Here is an 18,931-nt window from a genome sequence, read left to right as displayed (position 1 = left end):
GTGTCCGGGGAAGACATCACATGTTAGCAGGTTCCTGATGCCCCCCAAGCCACAAAACCAGCAAGTTTTTATTAGTGAAAATTCAAAAGGGGAGTGAGTGTACAAACAGGGTGTGGGTCACAGAGATCATATGCTTTAAGGGCAACAAAAGATCACAAGGCAGGAAGTCAGGGTGAGATCACAAGGTCAGGGCAAAACTAGAATCACTAATGAACTTCTGAGAGGCAACAATGTGTTAGCAGCCCTCACTCTCGGGGCCTCCTCAGCCTCGGTATCCACTCTGGTGGCACTTGAGGAGCCCTTCAGCCTGCCACTGCACTGTGGGAGCCCCTCTCTGGGCTGGCGGAGGTGTGAAGGGAGAGGCACGGGCAGGAACCAGGGCTGTGGTGGTGCTCACAGGCCAGTGGAAGTTCCCGGGGGGCACAGGCGCAGGCTCCACAGACCCCACACTCTGAGCGGCCAGCTGGCGCTGCTGACCCAGGGCCCTGAGGGGCTTACCACCAGGGCCAGCAGCTGCAGAGGTTGCGCTGGGTCCCCCAGCACTGCCAGCACTGTGCTCAAATTCTCCCCGGGCCTCAGCTGCCTCCCTGCAGGGCAGAGCTCAGGACCTGCAGCCCGCCATGCCCAAGCCCCCTACTCCACTGTGGCTCCCGTGCGGTCCTGGTCTGCCTGCCCGGCGCTGCTCCCTGCTCCGTGGTGCCCGGTCCTATCGACTGCCCAATGGCTGAGAAGTGCAGGCGCACCTTGGGACTGGTGGGCAGCTCCGCCTGCCGCCTGCAGCCCCTGTGTGGGATTCACCCGGTGATGCCAGCTGGGCTCCTGAGTCTGGTAGGGACTTGGGGAACTTTTATGTCTAGCTAAGGGATCATAAATGTACCAATCAGCACTCTCTGTCTTGCTCAGGGTTTGTAAATACACCAATCAGTACTCTGTGTCTAGCTCTAGGTTTGTAAATACACCAATGGGTACTCTGTATCTAGCTTACCTAGTGGGGACTTGGAGAACTTTTCCGTCTAGCCCTCTGTGTCTAGTTCAAGGATTGTAAACATGCCAGTCAGCACCCTGTCAAAATGGACCAATCAGCTCTCTGTAAAATGGACCAATCAGCAGGATGTGGGTGAGGTCAGATAAGGGAATAAAAGTAGGCCACCCAAGCCAGCAGTGGCAACTAACTTGGGTCCCCTTCCACACTGTAGAAGCTTTATTCTTTTGCTCTTAACAATAAATCTTGCTGCTGCTCACTCTTTGGGTCCACACTGCCTTTAAGAGCCGTAACACTCACTGCAAAGGTCTGGAGCTTCACTGCTGACAGCGAGACCACCAACCCACCAGAAGGATGAAGCTCCAGACATGTCTGAAGGAACAAACTCCAGACACACCATCTTTAAGAACTGTAACACTCACCGCAAGGGTCCACAGCTTCATTCTTGACGTCAGTGAGACCAAGAATCCACCAATTCCGGACACACTTCCATGTCCCACTGTGCATGCACTGTTATCATAACAGGGTTCAAGAGCAGAGAACCGGTCTGACTAGAATTCGCCAGACTGGAATTTCCTAATCCTAGCAAGCCTGGGGGCGCTGCAGGCGACTAGGGCATGTTTCATCCTTATGTACATCTGCATAAGGCAGACACTCCTAGGGTGGCCATTTTAGAGGCCCCGCCCTGGGAATGCATTCTTTTCCTGGGGCTGTTATTAATATTCCTTACTGGGAAAAGAGTTCAGCGATATTTCTCTTACCCATTTTCAGTGATAAGAGAAATATGACTCTGTCCTGTCCAGCCCATAGGCAGCCAGACTTTAAGGTTATCTCCCTTTTTCCCTGAAAATTGCTGTTATCCTGTTCTTAAGGTGCCCAGGTTTCATATTGTTCAAACACACATGCTCTACAAACAATGTGTGCAGTTAATACAATCATCACAGGGTCCTGAGGCAAGATACATGCTCAGCTTACGAAGAAGATGGGATTAAGAGATTAAAGTAAAGACAAGCATAGGAAATCTCAAGAGTATTGATTAGGGAAGTGATAAATGTCCATGAAATCTTCACAATTTATGTTCTTCTGTCATGGCTTCAGCTGGTCCCTCCGTTCAGGGTCCCTGACTTCCCACAACACAAAACAAGAATCATGGTTAAGAAAAAAAGTAATTTCTACACAATAAATTTCAAATGGCAATTTATTTTTGCAAGTTTCTCATGATATCTTTCAAAATGAAGTTTTTGGCCAATTGGAGAGTGCTAATAATCTGACTCTGAGTTTGATCAAACAATATCGAAAGTAACAACTTACTAGATTTCAAGTAGCTGTCAATTAATAGCTTTTAAATTTAACAGAATGATAAAATACTGCATAGCAGGTATTATTTTATAGCATATATAAATATTATATATATCAGAGATTCAGTTAATGAACTTGCTTTTTCAAAACTTCTACATTTGTGTATAAAATGCATGTTGTCATATATATACTCTTTCATGCCAATATGCAAAACTTTGCATAGACATGAGTACATTTATATTTAACTTTATAAGGAGGATCTTAGATGGTTTACTAAAAAAGACATACAAACTAAGTGAGAAATATGATTTTAGGTCCCAGGTGAATTTCAACATAATAAGCATTGATAATCTGAGTATCCAGCAACATACTGATATATCAATGTGAAAGATTTAGGTATTTTGGCTATACTCTAGCTCTTACCTCAAAAAACAAAGCAAAACAAAACAAAAAACCCAGACTAAAGTATTTCTAACACTTTTCTACAAGTAGAAACCAAAAAGAAATTTTGGTGTAGTCTACAAGGCACTGAAAATTTAATTAGCCAGAACATTAAAGGATCTCCATGTTCATGAAATTTTACTATGGGATAGACACATATAAGTTTAATTTTTAACCTTCTTATGCTGCAGGGTATTTTTTCATTCTAAAAACAATGGTTTTTTTTTTTTTTTTTTTTTTTTTTTTTTGAGACGGAGTCTTGCTCTGTCGCCCAAGCCGGAGTGCAGTGGCGGATCCTGGCTCACTGCAAGCTCCGCCTCCCGGGTTCACGCCATTCTCCTGCCCCAGCCTCCCGAGTAGCTGGGACTACAGGCGCCCGCCACCTCGCCCGGCTCATTTTTTGTATTTTTAGTAGAGACAGGGTTTCACCGTGGTCTCGATCTCCTGACCTTGTGATTCGCCTGCCTCGGCCTCCCAAAGTGCTGGGATTACAGGCGTGAGCCACCGCGCCCAGCCAAAACAATGGGTTTTGTTAGGAAAAGCAAATTGACCTTCTTAATTTGCTCTGTCAAGACAGTTGATTTCCCTTCTATTTGTATTATAGTGAGAAAAAGTCTGGATAGAATTGTAATCTAGAGAGACTATCTAATTTTTCAACAAAGCCTCATGGGGTGGCATTACCTTAAAATTTGGTTCTCTACAAATCTAAAATATTGATTTTGTCAGTAAGCATTTAAGGAATTGATTAAGTTCTGGGAGACTGACTCATACTAACCCAGATTGGCAAATAGGTTTGGACTCTGGTGCTAACTGAGATCCATTTGCCATAACTACTCAGTACAGCGGGGCAGAGGGTAGTAATCTATAGTTTTGGTCTGGAAATAGAATTAATGGCACTTGTAGCATGTATTTGTCATTTATGTACTAAGCAAATAAAATAGAAATCAGCATCTAAATTACATTGCTAGTTTATTTGTTTGCAACAAATACATCTCTCTAATTCTTAGAATGCATGAGCTCACCATTCTCATGGTTTCTTATGTGATAGAGTAGGAGCAGAGTTCAAAAAGATGCATAATTTTGAAAATCATTTCAATTAAATCTGATGAATTGTGCCTGACATACTACAGAAAATACCTTCATATGTTAGCATGTCCTTGCCTTCCATGACTGGTATCTTCTCTAAGCAGTAATAGGCAAACACTGCCAAATTCCCATTGTCAAATTTATCATTAGGTCCAGTCTAACTACTCCCTTTGTTTTTGAATCACCTGTATAATGTCATGGAGTGAAAATTCAATAAAAATTTAATTATTATTGGATTCATTTACATTCTAGACTTGCTTTGAGAAGACTATAGCAAGTTATAGTAAGAATTTTTGAAATGGTCAAGAATTCTCACTTACAGCAGAACAATAAGGTTTTGATATGAATAACCTAGGGATATGTAACTCATACATTGCCAAAAGACTTTATTTGATTAGGTTTTAGGTAGCAACTTTGCTTTCTTTATTCTCAGGTCCCCTTAGGAGTAGAGAGGAGTAATTTAACTGTGTCTGTTCTTATGGTTTTATTATTTTGCACACTTTATGTTTACAGCATTTTCTTTATGAGTCTATATCTCTTGGGGTATGGAATCATATACCATTCATTATTGTATTCTTACAGCTCTTCCCACACTGACTTGCATAGAATAGCTTTAAATATATTATTTGAATAATTGAATAAGTGAAAAATGGATTAGAGAAGGATTTCAATTTTCTTGTCTTGAAGGTTGAAGCAACCGTGATTTTATATTTAAAATAATGGTACAATCGTCACAAATATTCAGATATTTTCTTGCTTTTTCCACAATTTTTCAAATTATTGCTTGGATAATAATTCAAATGGAATGGAATAAAAATGATTGACTTATTTGAAAACTTAGTATAAAGAAAAAAACAGCAGTAGATGTTGCAAAGTCAAAAATTATTAAATGGACTGTAGGCTGTTAGAAGTTAGTAGCAAACTGTCCACCAATATCAGTGTCCCAAGTCAGTGGTCACAAGAGGGTTAATTTGGATCTGTTTTATTTGGAAGTTTAGACTCATTGGAAACCCGTTATTTGCTTAGTTTCCATGTTCAGAGAAACCTTCTGCAAGTTAAACAGAGCTCCAATCAGAAAAGCAAAACCTGATGCTGTCTCAGGCCTCATTAACAGAAGCAAGAACTATCATACACAATTTAGGTCAAACGCAAAGTAAAATAAATTTAAGATTTTTTCATTTAAAAAAAAACCACATCTGTGGATTGACTAGTAACAGAGCTGCCTTTCAATACAAGTTTACAAAGCTAAAGTTAAAACTCAGATTTGAGAGTAGTTTAATAATAATTGATAAATATGATACAAGGAAATATAAGCTAAATCAGGGATGAATCAGTGCCTGTTAGAGATTTTGTTTTTGTTTTTTTTTTTTTTAAGCCAGTTATTTTTTTTCTTACAATTCCATGCAAACTATATTGATATGGAGCAGTTTGTTTTTGAGTGATTGGCCACTATCTGCTACTTGATGACCCATAACTATTGGGCCCATGGAAAGAGTTACAGCTTTTACTATAGAATCCAGCATCATTAACTTTTGTGATTCTGGGATCACAGGAAGATTCTTATTTCAGTTAATTCACCAGTATAACTTTTCCTTTTATTCTAAAGTCATGTACTTCATATTAGAAAATAATATATAGGTCATAGCAATAGGATGCAGTACAGAGATAATACTTTCAAATACACTAATCAACTCCCACTTTATTAATGGGTATTGGAAGCTTCTATTATTCTTTCCATTCAGGCACACTGATCTTGTGTTAAAATGAAGTGTTCACCACACGGAAAATAAAATGTATCTTTACCTCCACTTTACGTTATGCAAAACAATTAATTTCAGATGAACTTCAGATTTAAAATGTAAATGATAAAACAAGTTTCTAGAAAAAACTTATATGTAGATCTTCATAATTTTGGAGTAGGAAGCATTCTTTAAAAAAAGACAAAAAGTATTAACTGCAAACAATTTAATAGTTTGGACTACATTACAAATAAGAACTTCTGTTTATCAAAATTCACTATTTACCAGGTGAAAAGACAAACAGAAGAGATTTAAAATACATTCACTTGACAGGAGACTTTTATCCATTATATTCAAAGGGCTTCTACAAATCATGAGGGGAAAGAAGGGGGGACTATAACTTCAACAAGCACTCCATAAAAGAAAAATATCCTCAAAGCAAATAAATATACAAAATAAATCATCCAACAGAAAAATGCAAATTAAAATCTGAATCTAATATATGTCCAGCAGTTTAAATAAAATGATGAAGACAGAAAATAACAAGTGTTGATGAAGAAATGGAAAATTGGAATGCTTTCAGTTACTACTTGAAATAGTAAAATTGGTATAAACACTTTGGGAAACTGGCAGCATTGGCTAGCGTTAATATGTGACATGCCTTATGCATACTCCTTGAGCTAGCAATTCCATTCCTAAGTATACACTCAACAAAACTACAGACATATCCAAAAAGATGTATATAGAACCCCTAATTTTAATGAGCAAAACTGTAAAAAAATCATCAACAGAAGTATACAAATTCTGTCTTACTCATATAACAAAATATGTTGAGACAATCAAAATGAATGAATTTTTTCTGCAAACTTCAACATGGATGAATCTCACAGATACAATGCTGAACAACAGAAAGACAAAACAGTATACACTGTATGAGTCTATTATATATAGTTTAAAATGAATCAGAACTAGTTGAATAGTGTTAACAGTCAGGATACCTTTGGGAAGATAGTAACTGGAGGGTTCATGAATGAGGAATATCGGCATGCTAGTTATGTTCTGTTTCTTGACCTGGACGATGGTCACATGCAAATTTGTTGAGTTGTAAACTTATATGCCCTATATTATAATTGCTTCATCTTTAAAATTGTTCATTGAATAATATCTCCATATAATTTATTTTAGAAAAAATGTGTCATTTAAATAACTATCACAGCAATTTGAGTACTCAGGGCACCCTTTTAATTATAATTATTGTTTATTATATTTTAAGTTCTGGGATACATGTGCAGAACATGAAGGTTTGTTACATAGGTATACATGTGCCATGGTGGTTTGCTGCACTTATCAACCCATCATCTAGGATGTTTGTTTGTTTGTTTGTTTTTTGAGATGGAATCTCGCTCTGTTGCCTAGGCTGGAGTGCAGTGCCGTGATCTCAGCTCACTGAAAGCTCCGCCTCCCGGGTTCACACCATTCCTCTGCCTCAGCCTCCCTAGTAGATGGGACTACAGGTACCCGCCACCACGCCCGGCCAATTTTTTGTATTTTTAGTAGACATGGGGTTTCACTGTGTTAGCTAGGATGGTCTCAATCTCCTGACCCCATGATTTGCCCACCTTGGCCTCCCAAAGTGCTGAGATTACAGGCCTGAGCCACCACACTCAGCCCCCATCATCTAGGTTTTAAGCCCTGCATGCATTAGGTATTTGTCCTAATGATCTCTCACCTCTTGCCCCCCCCTGCCCGACAGGCCCAAGCGTGTGATGGTCCCCTCCCTGTGTCCATGTGTGCTTATAATGCAACTCCCTCTTATGAGTGAGAACATATGGTATTTGGTTTTCTGTTCCTGTGTTTGTTTACTGAGAATGATGGTTTCCACCTTCATCTATGTCCCTGCAAAGGGCATGAATTCATTCTTTTTTATGGCTGCATAGTATTCCATGGTATATATGTGCCATATTTTCTTTATCCAGTCTATCATTGATGGGAATTTGGATTGGTTCCAAGTCTTTGCTATTGTGAATAGTGCTGCAGTAAACATCTGTGTGCATGTGTCTTTATAGTAGAATGATTTATAATCCTTTGAGTATACACCCAATAATGGAATTGCTGGGTCAAATGGTATTTCTGGTTCTAGATCCTTGAGGAATCGCCACACTGTCTTCCACAATGGTGGAACTAATTTACACTCCTACCAACAGTGTAAAAGTGTTCCTATTTCTCCACATCCTCTCCAGCACCTGTTGTTTCCTGACTTTTTAATGATCGCCATACTAACTGGCATGAGATGGTATGTCACTGTGGTTTTAATTTGCATTTTTCTAATGATCAGTGATGATGAGCTACAGAATGGGAGAAGATTTTTGCAATCTGTCCATCTGACAAAGTTCTAATACCCAGAATCTACAAGAAACTTGAACAAATTTACAAGAAAAAAACAACCCCATCAAAAAGTGCATAAAGGCTATGAACAGACACTTCTCAAAAGTGACACTTCCTTTTGATGAATGGGAATCATTCTGTATCTACTGAGACAAGCTACCTTCTCTTGTTTCCTAAACCTTCCCAAAGGCTTATTTTTGGGAAGCCGCATACATATTTGAAATATGTAACTTTGCCTTTTTGTTGTTTGACAGCGTCAAAGTTCTTTTTTCTCATGAACCTAGGGTATAGTACAATACAATGAAAACTATTTCATAAAGTATGTTTAAGGAATACAAGATAATAATAACCTTCTCTTATTGTTAAATAAAAGGATGTCATGGAACAGTAGGGTTCCTTCCTGAAAATTTGAAGAAAAAATGTAAACCGGAGACAATATCTATTGCTATATAAATAGTAAAACTTCCTGCTTTCAAAGAATTGGTGTATCTTCTCAAACCCAAAAACTAAAGACCATGGGCAAAATGTCTCATTTATATAGAAATTTTTGTATTGTTTCTGGAAAGACTATAATGTACACAGCAACCAAAGCAAAATTACTCCTATATTGAAACTTTTTTTTTTTCAAAATATTCCAATCTATATTTAAATAAAACCATGTGAGCACTCCTGTTTCACTATATTCATTTCAAGGACACTTACAGATACACTGTGTAACAATTTTCTGCCAATATCACAGCAGGATGATACACAGCATTTTTCTTAAAGCTTTGAAACTCTTGAATGAGAGGTGGAGCACTAAGTGTAGACATTTAATGTATTAAATTTCTAAGACTTCAAAGGGAGCATAATTAAGTCAATGCTACATAATTTCTCCAAGGACAAAAAAAAAAAAAAAAAGATGCAAACAGAATTGATATGCTTATTTTTCCCCTTAGCAATTACATGACAATGCTAAGTGAGCAATTTCTTTGATAAAACTCATTATTCTGACTTTAAAGTTAATACTTTTCTTGAATATTTCAGTGACTTTCCGTGCTAACTTATAAAGTATAGAAAACAGTGAAGTTGAAAGTTCTGCTATTCCCCTCTTTTACTAGAATTTTTCCCCTCAACTTCTCCTTGTTTAAGGCTGAACTTGGTTGTGTCTCTGACCCCATCATAACCTTTAGCTTCTCTGTCTTTCCTAATTTCTCAATCTGTCAGTTTCTCTCTAGCCTCATTTGCCTTTCTGTCTATTGTATAATCCATGGTAAGCCATTTTCAATAAATTCTTGTAGGATCCAAAAATTCTGCACCCCTTTGACCTGCTGACAACCTATTTGACCAGTTTCAAACTCTGGGTGTCCTCTACAATCTGCAGAGGTGCAGAACATACATGGAGGAAGTTAGAGAAGAACATCAGTTAGATCTAGCGAGGCCTTTAATTTACTCAACTATATATTTGGAATTGGACAAAATATTACATATTTCATTTTTCAAATATGAAATACCATGATTTAATATTATTTCATAAAATCTATAAAAACTGGTCTTAAAAGTCCCTTATCTTTGTTGAGCTTTAATCTCTAAAAATCTGAAAGAATATTCTGGACCTTTCAACTCAAGAAAGTTAAAGGGGATCACTCTCAGATTCTCATGAAAATATGAAAAATTGAATAGGTATATAAACCAACAACAATGAGAAAAGGAACAGAGGCCATCAGAAAAGTGTTTTGCCTAAATTACTGAAACATAAAAAGGAAGCAGTGATATTTGATCAGAGGAAGCAGTGATGTCTGGCAAAGCAGGGTGGCAGGAGCCGTAGACTAGAGACTGTCATAGGGGCAGCAGTTAAGCATCAAGACCTCTACCTGCAGAGGCATAGAAGTCTTGATAGTTGAAAAGGTCAAATAGAAGGTAGGTGTGAGATGGAGAGTTCAAAATATGAGAACATAGAGGATTCTTGTCATTCGCAGTAGTGAGGTTCTATAAAATCCTATGAACACTGTGTTTATGAACACTGAATCATTGCTCCTAGGGGAATAGTTTGGTCCCTTGTAAGCCTCTGCCTTTTTTGTATTTATATTTAAAAGCACTTTATGTAATACACATTGCTGATTCATTAACATTGAACTCAAGGCCAACAGCACTATAACTCTTGCCTGTACACAGTTTATCTAACAGAGGTATTTTCTGTGTGATGCACATCACAGCTTTCTGGTGCTCAGGGACACTAGACCAGCACTTTAGCACCATGTTTGGGTGACATTTTAAACAGGGAAATTACCGATGAAAGCACAAAAAAATTGAAAAAGGCACTAAATAAATAGATTGAGCAAAGAACACATGCTTGCCATAGAGGAGCTGAAACAAGAATGCAGAGAGCAGCTTTATTTGACCTTAATTACTAACAACTAAAGTTTTTGAGCTCTGCAAATATATGATCAGGAAAGTGCCCTGAGGATTGATTTTGGAATTACATATAAAGTTTAGTGAATAGGTGAAATTGCAAAAACTAAATCAGTTAATAAAGCAGACTGATTGTACTTAAATGTATGTTGATTCTCACATGCTGTCACATGCAAAATGTTCTTGAAAGCTGACATTTATCCCTTTTAAAAAAGTAAGCAGCATAGGATTCTCTTCTAAATAAATAGGTGAATTTTCTAGGTGAACTGGGGCAACTAATGTCGCCATGATTATCCAAGAGCAAGGTAACATAAATACACATGCAAAATCTTGTACCATCTCCAGTAAAATGACCATATCCATCTTCTATCTACTCAATCTAAATGATCAAATTACCATTATGTAATGAATTAATGCTATTGATGTTCTGAGGTAAATCATTTTTTAACTTAGGAATTTATAATTAACTACATTATTCATCAAGGGTTAAGTTAGAATGAATACATTTTCTGGACTTAAGTGAAAATAATGACAATGATTGTGGATGCTTGTCATTCACAGTAGTTAGGTTCTATAAAATTCCCACGAACACTGCATTCGTGAATGTCAAAACACTACTCCTAGGGGAAATACAGAGTTTGGTCCCTGCCAGTCTTTGGTTTTATGCATTTCTATTTAAAGGCACTTTATTTAATATTCATTGTTGATTCATTATAATTGAACTTGTGGCCAACAGCACTAAAATTCTTGCCTCTACACAGCTTATTACCACAGATGTTTTCTCCGTAAGAAAAAAAAAAAAAAAGCAAAACACTCTTCCTTCAGAAGTTACTTCAAGATATTTCCCAGCAAAGCAGGAAACTAAGCAATTGTAAGACACAGGAACCAGGAATTTGTGGATCTGACCCACTAGAATTTATCTGATTTTTAGGGATACACCAGAAACAGAGCAGGAAGTGGTGTTGGCGGGGGGGGGGGGGGGGGGGGGGGAGGGGGGGGGCTTTGGGAGGAAAGGCTGCAGTCAGGAAATGGGGATTTTGGAGATTTGTTATTGATAACAAGAATTTAGAATTTTAGTAGCCAAAGATGAAATGAAGAGAAAAGTAAGAAAAGTAATAACTCAAACAAAAAAACCTGAAGCTGAAAACCTAAACATAATCATACCTTAATACTTTGTTGTACAGTCAACAATATTTATAGTGATAAAATATAAGCAAATTACAGATTTTCATCTTATAAAGCCAACTTTTAGTCAAGGTATGAACAATTTATTTCTGGTAACAGAATAGAAAATACATTCTTCCAACACACTCGTTATAAAGATAAATCTGTGGATCATGGAAGCTAAGAGGTAGAAGAGTGGAAAAATAGTGAATGAACCTTTACAACTAGTATATTGTCTTTACAGATACTATACTGTCAACAGTAGTTGGTATGGTAATAGAAGTGTAATTGTGTTATATAAAGTTATTTAAAATTATACTATAACTAGTTATATATTGAGAGGACATGCAGGTGTGGGTGAAGTATATGAAGTAAATAATTACTTACCATATAAGAAAAGGTAGGTAAGAGATAAACTAATAAATCAACCAATAATATTTACTAGAGTAAGTAAAAATTAAAACAAAAAATTAAAGAGCTAAGAGTCATTTAATCTACTGATCTGGTTGGCTGTGTTCCCACTCAAATCTCATCTTAAATTGTAGCTCCCATAGTTCCCATGTATTGTGGGAGGGACCCGGGGGAGGTAATTGAATCATGGGAGCAGTTTCCCTCATACTGTTCTCTTGGTAGTGAATCAGTCTTACGAGATCTGTTGGTTTTATAAGGGGTTTCCCCTTTGGATTGGCTCTCATTCTCTCTTGTCTGCTACCATGTAAGACGTGCCTTTCACCTTCCACCATGGTTCTGAGGCCTCCCCAGCCCCGTGGAACTCTGAGTCCGTTAAACCTCTTTTTCTTTATAAATTACCCAGTCTCAGGTATGACCTTATTAGCAGCATGAGAATGGACTAATACATCTACCAAGGGAATATATAGCCATTAAATATTATTAGGAACACTTCACAGGTCTCAATACAATGATCTCCTAGAAGTTACTAAGTTTAAAAATCCAAACTCAGAATTTAAACCTAGTATACAACTATTTATGTAAGAAAAATAATAAAAATGTGTGTGTGTGTGTGTATACTTGGAATGCCACATAAGAAACATTATTAGTCTCATAAAAAGGAACTCAGGTGTTTGAGGAACAGTGGCAGGATATTGTCCTGTTGAACGTTTTAAATTTTGAACAACGCAAATACACAGGGTATGCTAAAAGTAAATACAAATTAAATTTTAAAATTAAAAATAAATAATTCTGAAAAGAATAACTGGAGGTAGGAAAACATAAACTCTTGTTTTTAATTTTAAAACCCTCATTATAATTTGATTTTTTAATTCTGTTCATGTATCATACACACACACACACACACACACACACACACACGCATTCTGAATTGTTTGCCCACCATTGTTTGCTTGGATAATTCTTATTTATTTTTCAAGATTCTGGTGACACACCTTATCTGCGAAACTTGTCGTGGCCCCGGCTAAGCCCTCTGTAGCATGAGTCAGTTCTCCTACAGTATTCCAGAACACCATTGATCCATCACTATTATAGAATTTTCTTTCACATACTAGTATTTAGTTATATGCTGCCTCCTCCACTAGACTGAGTAAAACTCCAGGTCACACAGAAATGATTCCTCTTTATGTCTTCAGAATTTCAATGCACTCTTTTGAATTCAGTTCTGCCTCTCTTTTGAATGAACTGCTCCCAGCACTAATAGGGTGAGCCTATTCCCTACTCAAGAGAAACAATCCTAGAACCCATGGAGGAGGTGGGATGTGTCTGAAAACAACTAATTGAGAAACAGGAACCATCTTGCAGGTCAGAGAACAGTGTAATAGAGTGAGCTTAGGTCAGGATAGAGGTGGTGGTAGTTCACATTCTTTCTGCCATTCCTACATCACTGCTTAAGATGCCTGTGGAATAACTTGTCCACAGTTTGGAGAGATAAAATCAGTGATTATAAAAGATAAGTTACTAAAAATAATGCCGGATGAGTGGGGAAAGACAGAAGAGTCTCTAAGGAAAGATCATAGATTGTATGTGTTTGGGGACTAAGATGGAAGGGATACATTATTGTAAGTATAAAGTTCAGGGTCAAGGTTGGGGGACAAGATGAGAAGTTAGGATCATATCAGTTGAAATTGATGATCAGAAATACAAGGCTGATCAACAAAAATTCCTTTAATGAAGTCTGAACTAATTCTGTCTACCTCTGAAGCAAAAATTGTCAGTTATTGGTAATGAGTCCCCTGGTAGAGCTTCATGAATTCTAACACTCTGGGATCTTAGCTTATCAATACTCTTTTTCCATTCTACAATCTCCTCTTCATCACTGGTTGCTCTCCCAATACCTGTGTAAAAAGGCTCACCTTGTTTTATCCTAAAAATGAAACAGATTTCCCTGGTTCTGATATCCATCTCATGGGATTTTTAAAAATTTTAAACCATAATTTACCCTTACTTTCATCACCAAACTTCTCAACAGGGTAGTCAACACACCTACCTCTACCCATTCCTTCCCTAGCCCTTTGCCTTCTTGCTGTATGCCTGCCTCTGTGCTTTTGTTTATGGTCTTCCTGCTGCTTAGAATGCCCTTCCCACCCTTTTCTGCCTGATCCAATCCACATGTCCTTTAATGCTCAACTCAAGAAGCATCTCCTTCAAGACGCCATCTGTAGCAAGCTCCTTCCTCAACATTTCACAGCTGTATACTTTACCTCTGGAACCAGACATGGCTGGCTCTGGAGCTCAGCGGAGATGTATGTGTTCTGCCATTACATGCATCTTATAACGTTGATACCCTTTCATTTTCCTTCTCCAACACCAGGCTATAAACTTGAGAAGAGGAATGGGATCTTTGTTGTCATTTTATCACTAGTGCCTAGCATAGTTTCTAGGATGAACTGGAAAACTAATGAACTAGTAAATCAATGTGTATTAAACTGATGAAAAACAAATAAACTACATCTCAAGCACTGACCTTTCTCCTGGTCTCCAGTCATGCATTTATAACCAACCTGTCTGGGAACCAAGGTTAAGCACACAAACTCTAGAGACAAACGTATTGGAATTAATCCCGGATCTGTCTCTTCCTAGTTGTGTCATCTTGACAACTTAAACCCTATATGCCTCAGTTTTCTTATCTACAAAACAAGGATGACGTTAGTACCAACTCAAAGGCTTTTTTATGAAGACTATGAGTCCATTTTTTAAAAAGGTCTTAGAAAAGAAAGCACTAAGTAGTAAGAAGATAGAAAGTACTATATAGGTGTTGAAACATACTTAAGACCACATGAAGAATCCACTGTTAGCTCAAATTTTACATGATCCAAATTGAACTCTCAAACATACTCCTCTGCCTTATTTGCTCATAACAACTAATGGCACCTGTTATGGGTAAAGTTGTGTCATCATTACCTCCTTCTCAAATTTATATGTTGAATTCCTAATACCCAGTACCTTAGAATATGACCTTATTTGGAGATAAGGTCTTTACAGAGCTAATCAAATTAAAATGAGGTCATTAGGGTGAACCCTCCTCCAAATGACTCACGTCCTTATAGGAAAGGGAAATTTGGATACACAAACATACAGGAAGAGAAGAAAATGTGAATAGACATTGGAAAGAGACAATTCATCTACAAGCCAAGGAGGGAGGCTTAGAACAGTTCCTTCCCTCACACCCCTCAGAATAAATAAACCTTGTCAACATCTTGATTTTAGATTTCTAGTCTCCAGAACTGTGAGATGCAAACTTTCTGTTGTTTAAGCCTATGACAGTTCTAGCAAAGAATACACTAGCATTATCTCTGCTATAATGAACTACCCAAGATGGGCAATTTATAAAGGAAAGCAGTTTAATTTTCTCACAATTCCACGTGGCTGAGGAGGCTTCAGGAAACTAACAGTCATGGTGGAAGGAGAAGCAAGCACCTTTTTCACAAGGCAACAGGAGAGAGTGACAGCGCAGGGGAACCTGCCACGTTTAAACAATCAGATCTCCTGAGAACTCCCTCACTATCATGAGAACGGCATGGGGGAAACCACTCCCATGATCCACTCACCTCCCACCAGGTCCCTCCCTCAACACATGGGGATTACCATTCAAGATGAGATTTGGGTGGGGGCACAGAGCAAAACCATATCAATACCACTTCTCTTTTGTAAATTCTTAACCCATGACACGAAGTCTAGTTCAAATATACCTGCTCAGTGAAGTTTCCTCTCATCTCCTTCAACAAAAATGACTATAGATGCTTCAACCACATCTATTGCAATTTTAACATCCTAATTTATATTACATTCCCTGTGAACTTGTTTCCACCTTCCAGATTTGTATTTCTTAAAGGAAGGAACCAACTTCTTTAAAACTGGAAATATTTTATATTATGAAAAAAATATAGTAGTTCAATAAGATTCTCTAAGTCATTTGCTGAACTCAAAAAGTAAAATGTTTATATTTGTCTTTAAAATGCATAATGAAGTTTCCTATTAAAATGAAAAAATTGGTATTACTGACGGTTTTACACAAGTTTTACCCTTCTCAGTGATTTATATTCTGCCTTATGTTTTTTGATACCAACTATATAATGAGTGTCAAAGAACTTCTAGACATGTTCCTAATTTGGAAGCTTTATAGCAGTACTTCAGGAGCTAACAGAAGCATAATAGTGAAATAAGGCAAAAAAAAAAAAAAGTATTAAACAAATAAATTCCCTCCCAAATTTAACATATTTTTTAAAATCCCATGTAAAAGTATGTAACGTCATGACCAGTTCTACCACTACGTGACATTAAAAACTTGAAGTAGGGCAAAAAGACTTGACGATAAACTTTTACAAGGCAATAGCAGGCATTTCAGAACATAGAAATGTTACACCAATCACTGAAAAGTCTTAATTATATTTTTACTAAATTTCAGAGCTTCTAACTAAATGAACAGATACAATTAAAAATTTGAGGATGTAGCATCATAAAATGTACAGTAGTCATCACTTTACGGAGTTTCAGACAATTATTTGTGTTGGTACAAAGTTCATAGGGAAGATATAAATCTGTATATGTTTTTGTAACAGTAATCATGTTTATGAAATAATATCCTGATTCAAGTACATTTCTTTTTTCAGAAGTAAAATTTTAAATTACAAAAAATACTAAGGATTAGTTAGAGAGCTATGCACTTGTGAATTTATTCTTAATCTTACCAGATTCATTCAGGTCAACGGCACTTTTAAACTTCTATAAGACTTCTTAAAATTGTTCTGTCTATGTGCCCAAATATATATAAATACAAATGTTCTCAGCAATTAACTGGACAGTAAGGGGTAAATGAGATGAGCGAGCAAGCACTATGCTACCTCCATTAGTGTTAACAAAAGTTGTGTAATTAATTCCTTCGCACTGCTCTTAATTTTCATCTCCTCTGTAGGGTCTATTCCAAAGCTTTTAATTTTTTTGCACAACTCTCACCCCAAGACAACTTTCACTTACCTCAGTAATGAAGGATTTGGCTGTGGCAGGATTCATAACAAGGATCGCTCGCCTAAGAGTGTCTCGATAGCGATTCAGTTCTTCTATTCTCATGGTGTCAAAGAGAGTGGTGATCATTTTATTGATGTTGTTTTCTACCTTCTGAAGTGCAACATCCATTCCCTGCTGAGACACTTTGTCCAAGAACTCTTGTATTCCACGGATATCTGGAAACATCAAAAGCCCGTCAAAATACAGGTGAATTATTGTACAGAAGGAAGGCATAAGCTATTTCACCTATATCAGAATATCGTTCGACATTGTAGGCTCTCTGAAGATGTACCAAAACTTAAACATATTTGAGAGCTCCATCAGCTACTCAATTACCAATTGAGTATATACTGTAAAAATTCTATCTTACATTTCTTATCATTAATTGAGTAGCTGATGGAACTCTCAAATATGTTTAAGGTTTGGCACATTTTGATGTGTTCACATGAAAAATGTAGCAACTGTTATTTTTAAAATAGATTTCTTTATATCTACATGGAACCTAAATGATATCCATGCTAGGAATGTTGGGTGAGGGCACAGGGAGGTGGTTGGAGAGATGCCCCCATTTCTCTAGAGCCAAACATGAATAAGGGAAAGACATTTCCTATTTTCCTTAGCATTTTAAATGGTAGTATTAACCTCATGTAAGCATGAATATCATTGATGACAGATGAATCTGAATCAAGATTATGAATGTTTCTTAAAATAGGCAACAGTATCACTAAACTTGACTTTTATCAGTTAAACAGAAAGCTTCAAAAGGTTATCTTTGAAGGGCTCAGGTCACTTATACCACAAATAAAAGCTGCATTTTAATCTATCTAATGAGTATTACCTCCTTAGCTAAATTTGGAAAAGTTGATAGGAGACACCAAATTTGTCTTAGTAAGGAGAACATATTTAATGTGCAAAACATATTTTTTCAATACTTATTTCAGCATTTTAGAAAATGTTAAGCAACATTTTTGAATTTATGATGTACAGCAAAATATTTACATACTCATTCCAAAATAAGCAGTTCTAGAAATTTATCAAATTAAAACGTTCAGTATCCATGTCACATTTAAATAAGAAAAGTAAAATTCAATCTAAAGAGTTTATCATTTGTACTTTGATGTGTATTTGAGTAACAATGAGTGTCTGAAATATCACAAATATTTCTTCGTGGTATCAGATCGCTTGTTTATAGAAGAAGATATCTGAATTAAGTATCTGGCACAATACAAGCTTAATATAGATTATGTTATAATCTTAATATGGTAGATTTTCTTTTACTATATCACAAACTATGTTTTTCATTACATATCCAAAGAATAAAATATTTAAAGGGCAAATACCAGAGAAACAAGTAAATGGGATCGTAGGGAACTTATGAGTAGACTAGATCTCAAAATCCTTAATAGTGTGTGTTTGCCTGTTTGCCTGCATGTAAAATTTGCCTCTCAATGGCAATAGTTAAATTACATATTTTTCAACATACAAACCAGAAAAAGCAATAAGTAAACCCACAGAACAGGAAAACAAATAGCCAAAAATTTGGAAACTACGTTTACTCTTATAAACATTTATATTTAAAAAGTTACAAATTGACTAAAATAACAATTTTGCTTTCTTCTTCTGATTGCTTTCATTTTAAAATAGTTGTTATAAATATTATATGTTTCGTTATCTGATGACTTTCAAAATCTTTACAACATATATACTGTGTAAATTCTATCTTACATTTTTTATCATTAATTATATTGTAAACCCAGGATGTTACTATCAAAGCAGGTTAAAAGAATAAAATCCTCAGCTAAGGCAGAGGATGAAATAAAAGAGCTGGAATAATAAAGGTGTTGTATATTCATTCAATATCCAAGTCAGAATGTACAAAAGGGTGTAAGACTTTGAAGCATGAATTAAGCAAATGGTTAAATTTGATGGAATTTGGTTGATACAGGTAGAAGTACAATAACGAGACTAT

General features: G+C 36.6%; 1 protein-coding gene across 3 annotated transcripts in view; it reads right to left on the bottom strand.

The window, feature by feature from the left end:
* GRID2 (glutamate ionotropic receptor delta type subunit 2) overlaps positions 1–18,931 on the bottom strand; it is a 1,557,400-nt gene that overhangs the window by 705,624 nt on the left and 832,845 nt on the right. For all 3 annotated transcript variants that reach the window (XM_005555440.4, XM_045393369.2, XM_005555439.5), the window contains exon 4: positions 16,933–17,138. In XM_005555440.4, the coding sequence (XP_005555497.1) occupies positions 16,933–17,138 (206 nt within the window). The remainder of the gene's footprint in view (positions 1–16,932; positions 17,139–18,931) is intronic.

This window comes from Macaca fascicularis, chromosome 5 (assembly GCF_037993035.2).
Source record: "Macaca fascicularis isolate 582-1 chromosome 5, T2T-MFA8v1.1".
In the NCBI taxonomy this organism is placed as follows: domain Eukaryota; kingdom Metazoa; phylum Chordata; class Mammalia; order Primates; family Cercopithecidae; genus Macaca; species Macaca fascicularis.
Note: the sequence above shows the minus strand (reverse complement) of the source record. Positions and strands in the feature narration are given on the sequence as shown.